The sequence below is a fragment of the Acomys russatus genome, chromosome 20 (assembly GCF_903995435.1).
Source record: "Acomys russatus chromosome 20, mAcoRus1.1, whole genome shotgun sequence".
Lineage (NCBI taxonomy): Eukaryota > Metazoa > Chordata > Mammalia > Rodentia > Muridae > Acomys > Acomys russatus.
In genome coordinates, this window is record NC_067156.1 from 43,884,899 (window position 1) to 43,904,156 (window position 19,258).

Consider the following 19,258-nt stretch of genomic DNA (forward strand, 5'->3'; position numbering starts at 1 on the left):
AATAAGGGGACAAAAATCACATCTTTAATACTTTATATAAAATAGCACTTTGTGTTTATATGGTACATATTATGTTCAATTATGATTAAAATAAATTTTCCCAAGATACAAAAATTTGACAAAGTTACCATCTTACAATTAGTTGCATTGCCTTAAGTGATAACTTAAGGCAGTCCTCAACATTACATGTACAGCTGAGTCTTTTATAATACATTCTGGAGGCTTAAGTCTCTTTTCTCTTTCTGAAGTGAAGCCTTTTTGGCTCAGATAATTATTCTGGTCTACTCAACAAAAGTGAACGCTAATTCTAAGCAGGTATTATTAAATTCTACTGAAACAGGCTGCATGCAGATGTAGTCATTAACACCTCCCTTTGCTGACTATGTGCAGCTATTAACAATTCGCATTCCACTTTAGTGAGTGGAAGAACATTTACTCCACTGAAGCTGGGTTCCAGGACGGCTTAGCACGGGTACTCTACAGTGCATGAGAAGCACGTCCACAGTCACACAAAAGTGAAAAAAAAAATCAGCTCGATGAGACCCCCTCCTCCCAACAGCTCCCCCTCCCTCCAATATGAGACCCCCTCCTCCCAACAGCCCCCCTCCCTCCAATGTGAGACCCCCTCCTCCCAACAGCTCCCCCTCCCTCCAATGTGAGACCTCCCTCCTCCCAACAGCTCCCCCTCCCTCCAATGTGAGACCCCCTCCTCCCAACAGCTCCCCCTCCCTCCAATGTGAGACCCCTTCCTCCCAACAGCTCCCCCTCCCTCCAATGTGAGACCCCTCCTCGCAACAGCTCCCCCTCCCTCCAATGTGAGACCCCTTCCTCCCAACAGCTCCCCCTCCCTCCAATGTGAGACCCCTTCCTCCCAACAGCTCCCCCTCCCTCCAATGTGAGACCCCCTCCTCCCAACAGCTCCCCTCCCTCCAATGTCTTCTTCATTTTGTAAAGAATGCTGTAAATGTACTGTCCTCATATGAGTACTTATACCCATCAATTTATCAATTTATGTGATACCATCCTTAGGGAACTGTGAAAGTGACAAGGAAACCGAGACCCTGGTCATACCCTCAGGCAGACAGATGCCTTATGACAGAGAGGGTGAACTCTTGACTTATCAGTTTGTCTCCAGCACCTGCTGCTCAAGTTTCAGAAGCTGTTTTTCAAGCTTTGAGGTGTTTACTTGATGCATCATCAGAAACTGGCCATTCAGATGGAAGACAGGGATGTCAAATTTATACCTTTCATACCAAGTGGAATTTTCTGGAAGTGTGATGTCCACCTCCTGTAAAATAAACTAAGACAAGGATAGGTTAAAGCACTCTATTCTATAGACTACGGAACAATGCAATGATATGCTGGCCCCAGACTTTCTAGGGCTGACAGGTTTTCTCCTGTTTGTCATAGGCCCACAGTCATCCAATGGCCAACATTTACAAAGCCGGACTTTTCAGTTACACCAGTTCCACTCAGCTACAGGGCTCTGCTCCAATCCTGGTGAAACAAAACCTGTCCCAGCTGGGAAGTTGCCTAGGGATCAGGACATAAGTGTCTTGGTGTAAGAACAGTCAGGCTACAATGGTTTGCTAGAGGAAAATATATCATGGAAGTTACAAAAGAAGATAAAAGCAATGGGGTCAAGGTTTGAAGCGAGCATGAACACTCTACCTGATTGTTACCTCTGAATCATAGTAAGAGTCAGAGCAAGAAAAAAGATCCAGTAGTATTCAGGTAATGGGTTCCATGGAATTCAGTACTAGACTCCCCGAGGAATAGAAACAAGGTCTAAATGAAAATCATTAAATCGCTTTTCCTAAAGAAAGGCTCCAAGCAGATACTTTTTATATAGTAAACTATACCCACCCCGGCTGTATACATGAAAGTTACCCTGTCTTTATAAGGCTTGAGAACTTCTTTGGCTTCATCACAAAGCGGGCACGGATCCTACAGGAAGAACAGAAGATGTTAAACCTAAAGTCAGATATTTGGTATAACAACCCCCTCCCCGACCCAAGAAAAAAACCAAGCACACACCAGAAGCATGTTACACTTGAAGGATCGTTTTGTACTAGGTTACACAAAACATAACCACAGAATCTCATAGCTACTATTCCATGACAGTTGGCTCTCTGCACTTTCTGGTTGTTTGTATTGTCCTCACAGGTGTGCATACAGCTACTGGCATGTGTGTATGTGTGCATATTACATGCTCCTGACTTTCCCCTGACCTGTCTACCTAGCTAAGGGCTCTGTTCTTTTAAGTGAGGAGCACCTTGGTGATCTAAATGGCTTAATTCTTTTGTGACTGGATAGTACTGAACTTCATCAGCCTGGTTTTCCTAATCAGTCCAGAGGAAGGATTCTATCAGGGAAGAGAGACAAGGAATGACTGCAGCACCTCACAGTGTTTTTTCTGTTTCAGTATTACAGAAGGTATCCACAATGGACTAATGTTCTACCTGAAGTACAGGTAAATGCTAGGACACACTGCTATCTGCACCCCTCTACTGCCATGTAAGGAAGGTGGGAGAACACAGACTGGCAGCTTTAAAGGTCTCTTAGCCACTGTGCCTGGAAGTCTAGCCATAGGTTTTCTTATATGAGCTGAAAATAGACTCAGCATTACTGTTGCTTGTATAAAAGCTGCTCTTTAATATATAGGAAGAGATAAGCTATTATGTAAAAGAGCAGGCTTTTCTTCAGCTTAACTCACAGCAGTTTTTGAAATAAGGGCTTGCATATTTCTAGATTTTTTTTTTTTTTAATGTGTGTGGCCGGATTCAGTTCATCAAATTGCTATTAACATTAACAATAAACAAATGATGGATGGCTTGTTACTTTAAGACAATCATGTTTAAAATTTCTGATAAAGTGTCAAAGTCAACATAAGAGCTTAAAAGAAAAAGCCACACAATGTACTAAGTGCAGATGTAACAAGTGTACGTTTTTAGAGTTTGCTTTTATAGTGCAGGCTTGAGAAGAGTATAGTATAGGCATTTTGCTTTCAGAAGTCAGGAAGTTTGTACAAGTTACTAATGCAAATAGCCAGCATGTATTTGTAAAGAGGCTCATCACACTCTGGGAAGGGTAAGTAAGGCCTGTGGTCAGGCTGGCCTTGGTGAGGATTCTCCATGGTACTTGTTACTCTTCTGTTCTTGAACTGTTTGCTAACACCCACCCGTCCTTTCTGGTACTAAGAATTCTATAGTTTTGTTCCATAGGAACTACTCTTGTCATGTGGATAATTCCATCTCTAAACAAGAAAGGAGGACTTAACACAGGTTCAAGCCAGCAGGCCAACTTATCTCCTTTACCTATGATTGGCTCAGAAGTGAGCCAACCAGAGCCATAATTAGCCATGAACCTGCTGTTGACATTTCTATAGATATGTGAGATCTGGGTTTTGCTGTAGTCATACACAAGAAGAGCCAATATGAAGATGAATTTAACCCAGAAGATACAAAGCTGAAGATACAGTAACCTCATATCCTGAATCAAGTACTCCCTGGAACCAAAAGAACCCAGAAAACCTTCTGTTTTAAACTCAATCTGGAAAGTGCACTCTACTTGTCATAGACAAATTGCTGACATTTTTACTTCTTTTACTGGACCGCACACTACTTATATCTTATTATGTACTTCACAAGTTCAATATATTAAGATGAATGAATATTGGGAATATTTTTGGTTCTATAAATTCCAACAGTACCATATATATTGATATAAAAAGCAATTTAAGTGAAATATTCTCAATAAGAAGTTCATTTGAAAAAACTACTTTAACATTGCATTTGGGAGTGGGGGGTGGGAGGGTTCAGATAAGGTCTTGCTATGTAGCCCTGGCTGGCTTGGTACTTGCTATGTAGCCTAGGCCTATACTAAATATGCTGCAATCCTACTGCCTAACTCTGATTCTCAAGTGCTGGGGAACACAGGTGTGGACCACTGCAACTGTCAACTGGCAGACTTTGTTATCAGAATTTAAATGGTCAAATGGCTAAAATCTGAAAAATCTATCAAAAAGACTTTTTGTTTGAATTGCTATGTTTAAAAAGTAACATCACAAAGTGATGTTAATTATCAAAAGGACATTATTGATGATTGGACTACAAATTTACATGGTGAAAAACTCTTGAAAATTTCAAACCAAGGCTCAGTGGTTAAAGCACTTGCAGTGCAAGCCTGGGGACTGGAGTCAGATCCCTAGAACCTCTGCAAACACTGGGTGGGTGTGCTGGCTCACCTGGAAGTCCAATGCTTCTAAGGCAGAATCAACTGAAAGACCCTGCTTCAAAGAATAAGGTGGGGGGTGACTGAGGGAAGACTCCTGCTATCAATCTCAGCCCTCCATATGCATCTGCATACACATGTGTCCACATACATAGGAAAAGGTACACACACACACACACACACACACACACACACACACACACACACACACACACACACTACCCCTGTGGCTTAACAGTAGTGCCAGGGATAAGAAAACAAGTATACTTGGTTTTCATAATTCATTGGTTCTTTACTTGTGGATTTGCCTACATAATGAAGTTTACAAACCCCCAGACAATACTGAAAGCATTTTTACAGTCCCTCACGAACAGGCTTAAGCACGAAGCTATAACAAGCCTGAGTTGCCAGTTGATCTTACATTTCTAAAGTAGGGTCCAATGCTAATGCTTTGCCTCCTTGTTTTAGCTTCCCTACTGTAAATATAAGTTAGTATCTATATGAATGGTCCCATGGGTGCTACTGTAGGGGTTGTGGCCTTTTATTTCCTGTTGTGTTTTTTGTTGGTGATTTAAAAAAAAAAAAATAACAAAAAACCAAAAAACAGTTTCTAAGCATGGTGCTAAAAGAAAGCTGTGTTGTGCCTCATGGAAAAAATACAAATGTTAGACAAGCTTCATTTAGGCATGAGTGGTAGTGTTGTTGGCCAGGAGCAAAATGCTAATGACTAAATAATATGTATTGAATAAGACATCACTAAACAGAAACACACATAAACAAAGGTTATGCATTTAGTTGGTTCACAAAAATACTGTGCCCAGGGGCTCATGGGAACTCAGGTCAGTACTTTTCCTAGGTTTAGTATTTGCTCGTTCAATGTTTACGGTATTTTTAGGACATAACTACCACAATAGCAAGAACTGACTTATTTCTAAATAGCACAATTTTAACCATCCTATCTATAATCTATAGTTCTTTTTTAAATGTAGGGGCAAATGACCATTATATATATTAGTGTACCCTCAATAATTGAGAAACAGTGAGGCGTCTGGGGAGAAAAAGCTTAAGAACAGGTCCGAAGAAGTTTCCCACTGCTTTTCTTTACAGATTTGACCCCTTTTCGTGTGTGTGTGTGTGTGTGTGTGTGTGTATGTGTGTATATATGTGTAAAATATTTTTCACCCAACTATAATAATACTTTATTTTTTAAGTTGTAATTTTAGTTTTCCACTCAGTACCTTTGTGAATAAGGTCAGCACAGGCAGAGCTGTGTTAGAGGCAGAGAGATTTCGCAAGAGTCCAAAGGAGGATTTGGCAATCTGCAGGCTATTTCCTTGAAACCAGCGCATTTTAATTCTGCCAAAAGAAAAATAAGCCAATAAACTTAATGCACCATCAACTGTGATCCTTAGAATACAAGCAGTAACTTGCAAGCTTATGATTGGATCTGAAAGCTTCAGAATTGTATCTTGGAGTCCAGGAGTGTTAGAGAGGCCCAGATGTTTGGCTAGTGTCCACAATAAATTCACTGTACTCCAGACAAAACAGAACTTAGAACTAAAACAAAACAAAAGAACAATAACAACAACAACAACAAAACCCCTCAAAAACCCAAACCCTATTTATGGATTAGTTTTATACCTAATCACTTGGTTTTTGTAAGCCAATTTCATGAGTTTGTTAATTTGAATATGAAATTAAATTTCAAGTGCACATGTTGCTAAGATCCTGATGAAAACGAGATGTCCTGAGATGGTTTTTAGTCATAAGGACAGTTTACTCTTATTGGCAAGCACCCAATACTACCTTCCATAGTTTTGTTTTTTTTTAAAGGTACACCTGACAGCGTAAGCCATCTCTCTCCTACACCAAAAGAGACGGAGGCATTCAAAGACGCAAGCAGACAAACTGTAAGTGAGAACCAGGCTGAGCTAACTTGTCAGGGAAAAAGTCTTTTCAACACCTTAAGAAGTATTTTAAAAGGATAGTGCCATGGTTTTCAAGAGCTTCACACACAAACGTACCGGTGTTTTTATTGGAGAGATTCCAGAAGGAACAGTTTAATAGCAGCACGTCAAACACTGGGCTTTGAAGCTTCCTCATTCTGCTGCTCTGCTTGACTAAGACACCCTATTATTCCCAGCTATTCCACTGAGCCTTCAGCTTTGTCTATAAATGTTACAATTTCACTTCTAAAACACACACATATAGTTACCTTTACCACTTACCACTATTCCCAAGATAAACTTTGCTGGGATCACAACTTCTTAATTTTACTTTACCTCTCCAACTCTATCTACCACTCTCTCCTCCTGTGAAAATTCTCCAGCTAGTCCTTCAACACCCAGAGACCGCTTCTTCACCAGAAGCACCGCACTTGCTCTTTTTCTCCACATGAAGAACACATAGCTTCTCCTTAGTTTGCCCTAGGACTCAGATCATCTCCTCGACGAGCCTTCTGCCACCTCACTAATGCTGGCCAGCCTGTAACATCCCCATTCACAGAATTGTTGTGAACCAACCTAATGCATAACCTTAGTAAATGTGTTTCTATTTCAGGATGTCCCTTACTGCTTAAAATGTATGCCCCTTCGTCTACAGTTCAGCTCTTAAAGAACAGGTACTATTCACACCAGGACTTCTCAGCACACACAAACAATGTGCACTTAATAGGTACTTAAATATTTGCTTAGTGTTAAAATACTAGAGCAACCTTTCCCTCCTACTCTAATCTCACCTCTGCTCAATTACTCAGTGTGGACAGCAGCCACTCTTTAGGCCTGTCTCTAAACGTTACTGCTCATCAAAGTGTCTACTAACTTTGGGCTGAGGTACTGTAGTATGTATTACCACCATTTCAAATGCCCTGTGCCCTACTTCTCAGAACATGGCTTTATTAAGTGCTACTCTTCTCTGGCTCCTGGGCTTCCCAGTGTAAATTAGCCTTAAACTTACTTCTGGCAGAAGGATAGGACTTCAGAAGAAACTACCAACCCCTATCAAACTGCAAAAGTGACCACAGGACAAACAGCCCAGACACTGATCCATGAAAGCAAGACTCTTTCCTTTACTCATAAGCCTCTCCCCTTCCACTTCTATACAGATTTCCCTCTGACTAACTAACCTGGCGATCCAAGAAGAAGGAATGTAATATGAACTCTGCAGGAAGCTGCTATTTAGAATTACTTTAGAAGATGAGTGTAAACAATGCTACACCATTCTGCGAGTCTCTCAACTAAGTGTTAAGCTGTGGCATCCCCAATTTCTGTGAATTCACCAGAATCAACAACTCCAAAAGATGAATGTAGTTGAAGATACAGCTTTGACTACATAGGATGTGAATGAACAGGCAAACTGAATGTTAAAGGCAGGTATTTATTCACCCCACATTACTAGGCAGAACAACTGACCTGACATATAATAGGTAGGTAGGCATTTCTGAATCATTGGATTTGGAAGGACTCTGTCTTGTAAAATAAGATGGTATTTAAAAAACTATACTATTTATGGAGGAGATGTAAATGTAAAAATTTAGCTTTATAAATAGTAGAGATACAGTCCTTGAAAATGAGAAGCAAGAGGCCTTCTGTAGCAGTGTAACAAGACTATAACCAGGATGGTGAACTGCAGCTACATGCTTCTGGTGGAGGGACACAAGATTTATTGATGTTTGTCTGGAAAGGAAAGGAAAACTTATTACTAGCTGACTTGAGACTGAGGTGTTAAGGCTTTAAAAAAATTTCACATCCACAATAGAAAATGGCTTCAGAATTTCCAACATGATACAACACAGCATGTGGTCTTGGCTGCACCCAAGACAAATAAAGCCTGTCATAGCAAACAGAGCTGCCATTCATTCCAGATTCCCTGGAATATCTGTTCAAAGCGACAGAGCTAAGCAAAGTCCTCAGTGATGCTACAGCCTCTCCGCTTACAGTTTTGGCTGTTTTCTACTCTCTGTGTCTACTTTCTCACATATTTTAAATTACTTAAACCTGGCACATTTATTTACTAAGAAAGGCATCAGTGCTATGCAGTTTTACAACTTGCATATTTTTAATGGCCTAAGGTATATGCATTTTTACTATATTGTTCAATTAACTTATTTTCTTCACAGTGCTATGTTATAAATTTATATTAGAGTCTGATATAAAGAAAAAGCTCCTTATTCTTCACCTAGGCAGATATTAAGGCTAAAAATTCCTTAATTCTTGAAGTTCACTTATGGCTGTAAAAATTAGATGAAAAATGGTGTACTCCAATGGGAACACTTTAATACTCTTCTGAGATCATTTTACTAACTCTGTAAACCCTAACGCCACTGCTGTCAAAGTCACATTCACCAAATTATGTCTTCTTGAAGTAAAAATCTTTATGTGGGCTACTCTATCAATGTGACATTTTCATTAGTTCGATTATTTTTGAACCCTATCATAGAACTATAAAAAACATGCTGAAAAGTGGTCTCTGCCTATTAGCTCCCAATTGTGAGCTGACAAAATTTCCTCCTCAACTCCCTGTATTGGAACTGAACCTAGGGACTCATAAATGCTGGGGCAAAAGCTCTAAGAGTCTCACTAAATAGTCCAGGATGTCCTTGAACTCACTCTGTAGTCCAGGTTGGCCATGAAGCTGCACTCCTTCTGCCTTGGTCTTCTGAGAAACCTGTACCACTAGGCCTTCCTGACAACATTGTTTTGAAATCGAGTCATGAAATAAGTATTCCTATTATATGGACAGACACAATTTTATCCTTTGTATTTTGCTATGTGTCTCTGGGACAGGAACACAAAGAACTGCACTCATAATATCAAAGCAGCACAATTGGGTCACCTTTGTCAGACTGGAAGAAAGTAGAGAAAGCATAAAACTGGATTTAGGATGTGCTTAGAAAATTCTGAAGCCTAACAATAAAGACGGCGACTCCTGCTGTTCCCAGTCCAGTGCTACTCCAAGGTGTGGATCCCATGAAAGAGAAAGGGACACTGGCCTTCCTACACAACTAAGGGAGTCGTCATTGGTCTTTACGGCAGAATCAAATACAACATGCGGGGAGGACTGATTGGACCAATTTGCCTTCCTTGAAGCAAGATAGAGAAGATAACTTAACTTTATAGCATTTCCCGAGAAGCACTGAAGGGCACACCATGAAAGCAACTGATTATAGTACAGGAAGATGCTATGGTTGTTTGAGCCTTTATTAAGGATTATTCATTTCAGCCTGGGCTGTGGCTGCACATCACTTATGTGGGCCTCCTGGATCTTTCAAGCACTGTGCATCTGATTAGGAGGGAAACAACATTGTTCTCGCTTGAGTAGAGAAACTGACCTTCACTGACCAGAATTTTATTCATACAAAGAGTCCTTTGGCACACCAAAGCTCTAAGCTCACATAATCATTCATCAGCAAGCTGCAGTGTTAGTTCATGTGCAAAATCAAGAAGTCTCTATAAGCCCAGGTACCGCCTTGGTGATTAACAGATAATGTTGGAGCTTCTGCACAAGACTGTAATGTAAATTTAATGCTGAGCTGACATTAACCAAACACTATTATCATAGCTCTTGCTGAACCTGTGTTCTATAAAGAGAACTCAAGGCTTCTGTGTAGTCATTTGTGCCATGTGAGAAGTTAAATGATCCACTTCATATGCATTACCATCTAGGTATAAAATTCCTATTTTTACCTAAATGAAAAGAAACACACACCCTTCTTTTGAGAACAAACCCCCGTACCTTAGGGTGCTGAAGTTATGCAATCAGGTGAGGTTGCTAAGGCGATGGCTCAGGCCACTGGGTCCTACCTAACACAGGGAAATAGAGACATGTGATGCTTCTTTGGAACTCCTCTTTGAGTTTGCAAACAGCTGTACTTGAACCTCACTCCCTTCTGAACAAATGGGAACATAACGTAAGATCTTGGGAGAGAGAGACAGAGAGAGAAGAGCCCTAGGGCAGCTGGAAGTGATGAAGAAAGGCACTATACAGGGACAATCCAAAACCTCTCAGCAAACAGATACTCTGAGGTGCCAGTTCTAAGGAGTTAAAGAAGACTATGGAGCGTAGAAGGCGAGACCTTAATTTACTACTGTGGGTGGAATCTTAGGTGCTGTTCCAGTACCTCAGCCCCACAGTCATGGTACCTGGCCTGGCAAACTAAGAAGGTGGTATCAAATCAGACATGATGTTAAAGCAATGGTCCTGGCATCTACTTGTGGGCCCCTGCACACAGCAGCATGCTCAGCTTCACTCTGACGAGCACTTTGACCTGCTGATTTGCTTGCCAGGTTCCCATGGTTTTGGGGCATTAATTTTTGACATGATTGTGCTATGTGAACAATCACAGATGAATCAGAAATTCATCTGCTGTACATACATTCACTCAAGGCTTCCTTGGCTCCCCAAAGATTGTGGAGTAGAGATCTGGAGATCTCTGTTTCTGTGTTCAGACTCCACTGATGCCACATTCAATTGCATTTACACATAATCAGTTTGCAAGACTTTTTGAAAATGTTATTTAGCTGTTTGAAATTCAGGACTTGTCTACACACTAAAATCACAATTTTATTAAAAGTATAATTTATATACCTACCATTTAACACATGAACACCTCTTCTAATTTTTTTTTTTCTGAGACAGGGTTTCTCTGTGTAGCTTTGGCTGTCCTGGGCTCATTTTGTAGACCAGGCTGGCCTTGAACTCACAGATCCATCTGTCTGCGCCTCCTGAGTGCTGGGATTACAGGTGTGCACCACCATGCCAGGCTTAGAAGGGTGATTCTTAATTGAGATAAAAGTTATATCATGCTTTGTAATATTAAAAAACCAATGATCATTTACTCATTAGCTCCATAGTGGCAAGGAAAGAAATGGATGAAAGTAAATAAGATAATCCCAAGACCGAGAGGCAGAGGTAGGTGGATCTCTGTGAGTTCGAAGCTAGGCTGGTCTACAAAGTGAGTCCCAGGACAGCCAAGGTCACATAGAGTAACCTTGTCTGGACCCTACCCTACTTCCCAAAGAAAGTAAATAAGAGATGATCCTCATTCATGAAGAGCCAAAAATATAGTCAGAATATTTACATGCACAGACAGGTAAATAAGGAAGGCAGGAAGTATAACAATAGGGGCGTACAAAATACTGCAAGACCAGGGGAAAGAAGAGTATTGTGGGCTATGATTGGAAATGGTGCCACAAGAGAAGGACTGCAAATCATTTAGGATTTAGGGATATATAGACAAAATAGGAAGCACTCCAGGTCTTGGGTTGGATATGTGATGATGGGAAAAATGTGTATTTAGCAAAGAGATAAAGAATAGTGGGAAATAAGCTGGGAGGAAGAACCAGGATGGGACCTTAAGGAATTTTTCACAGTTGTCAAGTCATGTGTGGTTTGTCATGTACATCTTCAGAACCACTGATGAGTTTGAACAATGTTTTGTTTCCAGTATTTTGGAAGATTAATTTGTTAGTAGTTAGAAAAATGCTGAGACTGAAGTGCACAGCAACGTAACATAAAGAGCTTTGGTACTCACACAAAGAGCCAGAACTAGATTAGAGTTGTTGGTATAAAGATTGCATCTGCAGCTATGGAACTAGATGAGATAATCTCAGTAGTATAGAAAAGGAGGGCAAAAGGTAGATCTTTGAGGCAATCCAATTTGTAGTGACTGGGTGGAGAGAAGCCAGGACAGGCAGGACAGCTGAGGAGGCAGGAAGAAAGCCAGAGAGTCACCATGGAAGCCAGTGGGAAAGGGTGTTTCCAGATGAGGAGCAGTCCATTGTCCAGCAGTGATGAGGGCTTGTCTAGAATGGGACAGTGAAATGACATCCATGAACCAGAAGATTATGTATCTGATGCTGCTCCAAAGGCATTACCCCTGTGACCAATGTCTGCTATTAAAATGCAAACCTTGACCAATTCTTGCCGAATTTAAGAACTTAAAAGATATTTTTGCTATAGACAGAGATAGTTAATGGGAAGAAAAGAGTGGAGACAAAAAGTTGTCTTAGGGAACAATAAATTTAAAAAGTCATATAACTTCACAGAATAGAGAATCAAACCTTAATTATTGGTTATAGGATACTTCTAAAAGGCATTTTATAAATAATGGCAATGACCTTTTTTACAACCTAAGCAACAGTGCTTTCAGAAGTGAGAAACTACAGGATTGAAAGATATTTCAGATACAGCTCAACATTTCAGACTGTGGACACTACTTAAACTCCACAGCACTGTGTCTTATGCAGCACTGGACAGCACACACTTCGGTAAGAGGTCATGGCTTAATTCACTCAGAAATTTTCAAAAAAATCACAAACTAGGACACCCGCTCTGAGCTTTTCAGGAATCATTTTTCCATCGACAGGTTTTAAACAAAGGATAATCCCTTTCCAGTGGCCCTTTCTCTGCACTTGTCTTGATTCTTATAGATGGAAACAGTAGTCATTACTGTAATAATGTATTATTATTATTTTGACTTCGTCAAAGCATGTATACCAGAACAGAAGGCCCCTGAGAAAAATATTAACTTGGAATTATTGATCATCTTTATAGACAAAACTTGTCCCAAGCAGTTCTGAATAAGGTTGCTGGAGAGAGCAAAATACTTTAAATAGGCACAATTCACATTCAAACTTATCAATTAGAGGAAGTAAGCATAAGAAGTATAATTGTTCTTTCGGAGCTAAAGTTCATCTTCATGTAGAATTTACATTGGAACTCTGCATGTGTGAGCTGCTGAATGCCTTTTCTGGTGAGGATTTCACAAACATACATCCGAAAGTGAAATGCAACTGCCACTAACAAGGTCTAAGACTCTTCATCTCTTTGAGCCTTAGTTTTGCCAACTACTTGGTCTGGCCTTTCATTTTCCAGAGACTCAAGAGAAGCATGCTCACAGGGCTTAGGACTTACCTGTCCTTGTGACCCAAGAAAGGGCAATTCCATACTGAAGAAATAGCATAGGATTGGCCCATGCCTGCACAAGGCCATAAACAAGTTTCTATCTTTGGAAGCTGAGAATATGCAGCTCTGTAGAGAAGATAGGGATTCCCTCTGAGATCCATGCACAAGTGTGAATACACGTGCCTACTGTCAATTGTTTTCTCTCATTCATTATCAGTGGTTTCTGAAAGCACCGAGCTGGGAAGTGGGGGAGCTGACATCAGAGTGGCCGGGCACTCATCTGGAAACTGTTTAATCATAGGAGTCAGACATACTATTAGACATACTTAAAATGTTGTTTTAAATGACATAGCCTCCTCATCTTGGCATTCCTCCCCACATGCAGAAGCACCACTGCCTTTGCTTTGGCCTGTGGTAAGCTGACAGATGTGCAGCAGGAAGACTCTTCAGTGCACACAAGAGTATTTTAGAGTCTTTAGAATGTAGTAGTAACTCCTTCCAGATCATTACTTCAGAGGAGTCTACTCAGTAATGGGATTGGTTCATGTGGTAATGTCAAGGAAAGGTTTCTACGAAAACATTCAGCTGAGAAAAAGAAAACAATGTGAATCAAGAAAACTCATGTACTCCACAGTGCATGCCTCATAGTATCTAGCAGTCCAGAGGGAATCCTGGACCAATTAACACAATGGGGTCTGCACGTGCTTCCTTCCTCCTTTTGTCTTCAACCCCAAAGATACTGACTCAGCAACTGGCCAAGAGCCAGACTGCAGTCATTCAGAGTGTGCAACAATGTTCGCTTTGATTATGACATAATGGCTTCAAACCCATTCCTGAAAGCAAGGAAACCTACATAATGTGGTTAGCTTATATTAGACATAAGGGCTTTACAGAGTTTAAAAACCAATTTGAAAATTCCATCCACCCATAAGAATAGCATTAAGACTGAGGGCAAAGCCATCGAGTTCGAGGAGTGGGAACAAAGTGCATACAGAACTATTTGGACTCTTTTCGACATTATCTTTCTTAGCCAACATGAACTAGTTCCTTTGATACTTAATACTGACTCAGAAAGAGGATGATTTCATTAAAAACATTTTAGTTACATCATGCTGGGATAGTAATACCAGTTCCATTGCTAAAAACAAGTTTACAATTCCAAATGTCTTCCATTTATCACTAATATTCTATTCATTTCCAATTTATCTTTCCAAAGATGACCGCCCAAGGCCTGCAAGGCATTTTGTTGCAAATCCAATAATTCATTAATATCATCAATAAGTCATAAGCCTGTTCAACACAGAGTCTAATATAAACATTGAAAACTACTATGTGACCAGGCCCACACAACTCTAAGTTGTGTGAGATTCTACAATCTGAGTCTTATTTTGTTCTTTCACAGCTATTAATATAATATTTTGAAACTTTGAAATGTTTAATTCTTATATATTATGTTTTTGCTTATTCCTATTTTTTTTCCTTGAACAGGGCATATGCTTATATGTTTTCTTTAAGGCTATTTTAAGGTTCATGAGAAGAAAGAAGGACAAAATTTCAGATATAAAATTCTCAGTATAAACAGGGCTCTGATCTCTAAATCTAACAAGATTCACTTAGTTTCTATTTGACACGAAGACCTCTTTTTCCATGCATATACTTCAGATGACCTCAGCTGGCTTTCTATTAAGTAATGTAATAGGGTTCATTCTCTTAGCTTACCAAAACCATATATATATTAAGTAAAAATTAAATGTCATGTCCTTTCTTCCTGACTGAACTAACACCCATTTTCCAATTATTTCATTATTAGCATGAGAAAGTCCTGGAACAGTAAGAGGAAGCTTATTTGTTTATAGCTGTGACATTCTGTGTTTGGATGCAATCAAGCTAGCAGAAGGAAGCAGCATATAGCCCACCACTGTCCTGATATATACACATTTAAATTTATATACATTTATATTATAAGTTATAAGTTACATATAAAATTATGTTATAACATATTACTATAAGTCAATATATTAATATGTGTGTGTGTGTGTTTAAAAGCTGTAAACTTTGAACTCCACTGGCATCTTGTTAGTAAAAGAGCGGGAAGAAAAAAAAAAAACCAAACCAAAAAACCCAAAACAAACAAAAGCCTCTGGATTTTCTTCACTGTTATTTGAGCAATTTAGTTTAAAATAGTAACATGACTTGAGACAGGATCAAACCAAGATGTTGGTAGCTGGGGTAAATTAGTAATTCAGCATACTTTCACAGACAATTCTTTAAAAATCTGTTCAACAGATACTTGGGTAAAGGGTTGAGCATGCTAAGTCTGGAAGGAGTGTAGGGAGCTTCTGGGCCTTTCAGCCTATGTATTCAACTCAACACAATAAATTCTCCAGGTGAATCTGCTTAGAAGGCAGTTTGGCGACAATCTGTGGATTTTCAAACATACCCTTCCCTGGTTCAAGCTGTTAACCAACACATTACTTCTAACTACACTTAGCCACACCCTGGAAGGTGATTCTTGTTCTTCTTCTTTCCTCTCTGCTGCTTCCCTGGAGATGTTTTCATGTTCTTTATAGGTGTAGCCTTCCTCCAGGGATACTGCCTTTCAAATCTATAGCATGAACTGAGTGTATGCAGTGTGTCAGGTATTAGAAACGTAAGTGATTATGACAGTGTCCCTGCCCTTAAGGAACCTGGGGAGGAGGAAAGACTGCCAACACAACAGCACAGTGATGAAGACTAATAAAGTAAAACAGCCATTACTGGACATTAATGCTGCTGTGTGTAGGAGACACTTTGAGCAAGTTCAACTGTTGGAAGTTCCATCCCCAGTATGGCAACAGCAAGGTGACAGAACCTTTAAGAAGTGGAACCTAGAAGATATTTGGTCATGGAAATTTATGGCAAATAAAAGTGTGGATGGGGAAAGGATTAATGTTGTGCCTTTCTGCACATGGTCAGGTCCTTTCCTAGTTTCCTAGTGTGATGGGCCATAGCCAGGGGACACTTGCCAATACTTCAGAATCAATGTATTTGCATCTTCTAGCCTCTAGAATCAGGAGCCAAAGACCGGTACTTTCTAAAAACAGCATTTTTACTTTTTCTCACATCCCTGGAAAGTTAACTCCCGCATAAGAACTAGAAAAAGAAGAGAGTAACATCTTTAGGCTTCCTGCAACAGGGTTAGGAATGTGGAAATCACATATCTATGTTAATTAGCCACAACTTTTCTCTTTACGTATTGTCCCTAGAATTTGCTAGACATAAAAAGGAAAGCGTTGCAGAAGCTCACTCCACCCTGCTACCTGTATAACCACACATACCTGATCCAGAAGGTATCCCCTTCAAAACAATGGCAAACAGGAAGAAATACTCACTCAGGAACTAGTCCAGCTGGCTTTGGGTTTCTTCGAATATATATTCCCTGAGTAAAGTGGTGCAAAAGATTAGATTTATAATAAGGAATAAGCCTGAACTATTTCACACCATATCACCTCAATGCTTTACTATGTTTGAAGTCCCAAGCACGAGCATTAGTAACTAAGTATATTGGCTAGCTAGAATATATACAAGATATGAAATTTTTAAAAAACCTTAATTAAAACAAACTTATTTTGAAGGCATCGCTCCATAGTGCCTCTGAGTGCAATGTCCCTGTGAGTACAATACAGCCAGGAAAGCAGGATAAAATACAAACACAGCTCAGTAAATTCTCCAAGTTAGAAAAATATCCACTGATATTACTCACCTGCCAATAGTCTGTCTAAATAAAATTACATAGCTGCATATTCTTCTAGCAAAAGAGACAAACATTACTGATCCCTTTCTGGCATGTAGCCTCAAGTGGACCACAGCAAACAGGGAAGAAAATTTGGGGCCGGTTTAAAGTACCCCACAAATTTTAAATTTTACAACTAGGGCTTTCTGGTCCCAGGTAATTCCTCAAGTACAGCAGGCCCCCAGGATTGGGTTTCAACGTCTCGCATAGAACCGTGATTAGTTCTGCCTTATCCCAGTAAAACAATAACTCAGCGTTTTCCACGACAGACTTGTTTCCATGCCTCTGGTGCTGGCAGTTTGTTTGTTGAAACAAGGTCAGACTATGTCTTGAGGGTTGGTCTAGAACTTGAGATCTATCAGCCTAAACCACAGTGCTGGGATTAGAGGCAAGCACCACCACCACCATGGCTGTTTCTCTTGTATTTTATTCGCTATCTATGTTTATGTATTATACACCTCATGCATAGACCTCTAGATATTGGTAGAGAGCATCATGTGCATTTTTATAAGCGACTGCACAATTTATTACTAAGCGAGATGACAGTGGCCAATAACAGCCCTCTCAGTTCGTTCAGTGCCCTACGGAGACAGCTGGAGTGTGACTCGTCAGCCAAGGCAATGTGTAGTTACAGAAGCCCGTCTTAGGTTGAGAAATGTGTTTGGTTTCAGGCATCCCTGGGTCCCTACATGCTACAGGGTGTGGTTGGCAGGCCCTGCCCTCTACCCTAAATTCCCTACCCAGGGGTGGGGCTTCTCCTCTCACAGAGGCTCTTCACCTATATTACCTAGACATTTTGGTTTCCTGGCTCTTGCTCTCCTCTCTCTCTACAAGTTTTTCTCTCTCCTCTCCTCCCCTGCATGGCGGAGAGGTGCTTCCAACAAACCCGTTATATTCTGTAACTTCATCTTGCTCGTTCTGGAATTTCAATCAAAAGGTACTGCTTTTGGATTATAACATATTCTAAGCACCATCCCTGTGTTTAAGGAACTGAAAAGCTTTGGGTTCGTTGGTTTAAGAGCACTAAAATACACTTTTACATATACATGATTAATAAGAATAAGGATAAAAACTAGTCAGGCAAAAACCCACTTAAAGAGAGCAGCCTTAGAAATTATCAGATACCTATTCTCATTAGTGACAACTATCAGAGCCTTTTCTACCCTTGGACTTATTAAAAATTGTTTTAGCTGATTTTGTCAGGGGTGAATGACAGGGCTAAATACTTGCTGAGAACTGTGAAGTCTGATTTACTCTTTTATTGTCCGCAGGCCCAGAGGGCTGCTTCTACCCAATAAAGCAAAGGCTGGGTCCAGACAGCCGGGTCCGGAGAGGCCCAGCACTCACAATGTTCCCTCCTGCACTTTTCAACCTTTTCACCCCAATTAAAGGTCAACATGGCTACTCAAAAACATTTATTTAAAAAGGCAGTCAACTCAGCAGGCTGTCAAGTGTGATATTGCCACTTCATAGGATTCAATTAAACCCGGGACAGGGGCATCTGTGAATCACTGGAAGACGTATGAGTTGAGGTTTTTTTTTTTTTTGCTTTCTTCGAAAAGCTGTATTTTTCCTTCCGTCATTTATTCAGTTCCCAGAGCGCCATACCAGGCGCGCGTTTACAATCTCCCCCCAGTGGCTCAGGGATTTATAGCTCCCGGTTTAATTAAATCCCCGCTAACTGCAATGGAAGCCTGCTGCACGCCGCACTGCGGAGGGAGGGCTCGCGGCCACGAGCTAACACCCGGGCTCCTGGAGCGCTCACCCGTAGCGCCGGCGCCATTACCCACCTCAGTCTCAGGCAGCCAGGCAGCCAGGCAGCCTGGCAGCCGCTTCCGCCCGCTGCACTTCCGCCGCGCGCCGCACTTCCGGCCCGCGGGCGCCGCCCTGCCGCTTGGGCTTCTTCCTCTCAAGTCCTTCTCTCTTTTCCCGGGGTGGGGGCGTGCCTGAGTCATAGTGCGTGAAAAGAAAGCCCAGCTACAATGTACTGAAAAGAAAGAAAAAAGGAAGAGAAGAAAGGAAGGGAAAGAGGGAGGGAAGAAATAAGAGAAGAGGCCCTGTGTGTTTAGTCAACAGCCTGGGGCTGGGAGGCAGCATTTTGAGACTGGCCATTTTAACCTCTCCCTGCTGTGTTCATTCACTTATTACGGCAGTATTTACTGTCTTCCTCTTCCTTTGAGTTGAAGCTGAACTGGGTTATAAGGAATAGGGTGAGTAAAACTGGGAGCTGTACCTCCCCACGTTTACAACCTTATAATCTTGTAGGCAAGGCAGATGGGGAAAATTATCCTTTAACCGGATTATGCATTTACTTAGCTAAGCGTTTTTGAAGAGAAGGAATATGACTTG

At 40.7% G+C, this 19,258-nt stretch overlaps 1 protein-coding gene across 2 annotated transcripts; it reads right to left on the reverse strand.

The window, feature by feature from the left end:
- Nucleotides 1-175: 175 nt before the first annotated feature.
- C20H5orf63 (chromosome 20 C5orf63 homolog) lies at nt 176-17,647 on the reverse strand. 2 transcript variants are annotated; one of them, XM_051163263.1, is made up of 5 exons: nt 16,455-17,647; nt 5,472-5,589; nt 1,891-1,947; nt 1,139-1,288; nt 176-477 (listed from the first exon to the last, which is right to left on the reverse strand). In XM_051163263.1, exons 2-5 carry the CDS (start codon nt 5,580-5,582, stop codon nt 433-435), a joined length of 363 nt encoding a protein of 120 aa, XP_051019220.1. In that variant the 5' UTR covers nt 5,583-5,589; nt 16,455-17,647; the 3' UTR covers nt 176-432. The 2 variants fall into 2 exon arrangements, with proteins under 2 accessions (XP_051019220.1, XP_051019219.1); XM_051163262.1 differs by having other exon boundaries at nt 1,139-1,300; nt 16,455-17,639.
- Nucleotides 17,648-19,258: the final 1,611 nt, after the last annotated feature.

Bases quoted from the DNA above. Each gene is read 5' to 3' on its own strand.
- C20H5orf63 (XM_051163262.1), bottom strand. From the start codon at position 5,582: ATGCGCTGGTTTCAAGGAAATAGCCTGCAGATTGCCAAATCCTCCTTT. The intron at 1,301-1,890 runs GTAACTTTCATG...TCCTTGTCTTAG, and splicing joins TCAAGCCTTATAAAGACAGG to TTTATTTTACAGGAGGTGGA. The intron at 478-1,138 runs GTGCTGGAGACA...CATGCACTGTAG, and splicing joins TTCTGAAACTTGAGCAGCAG to AGTACCCGTGCTAAGCCGTC.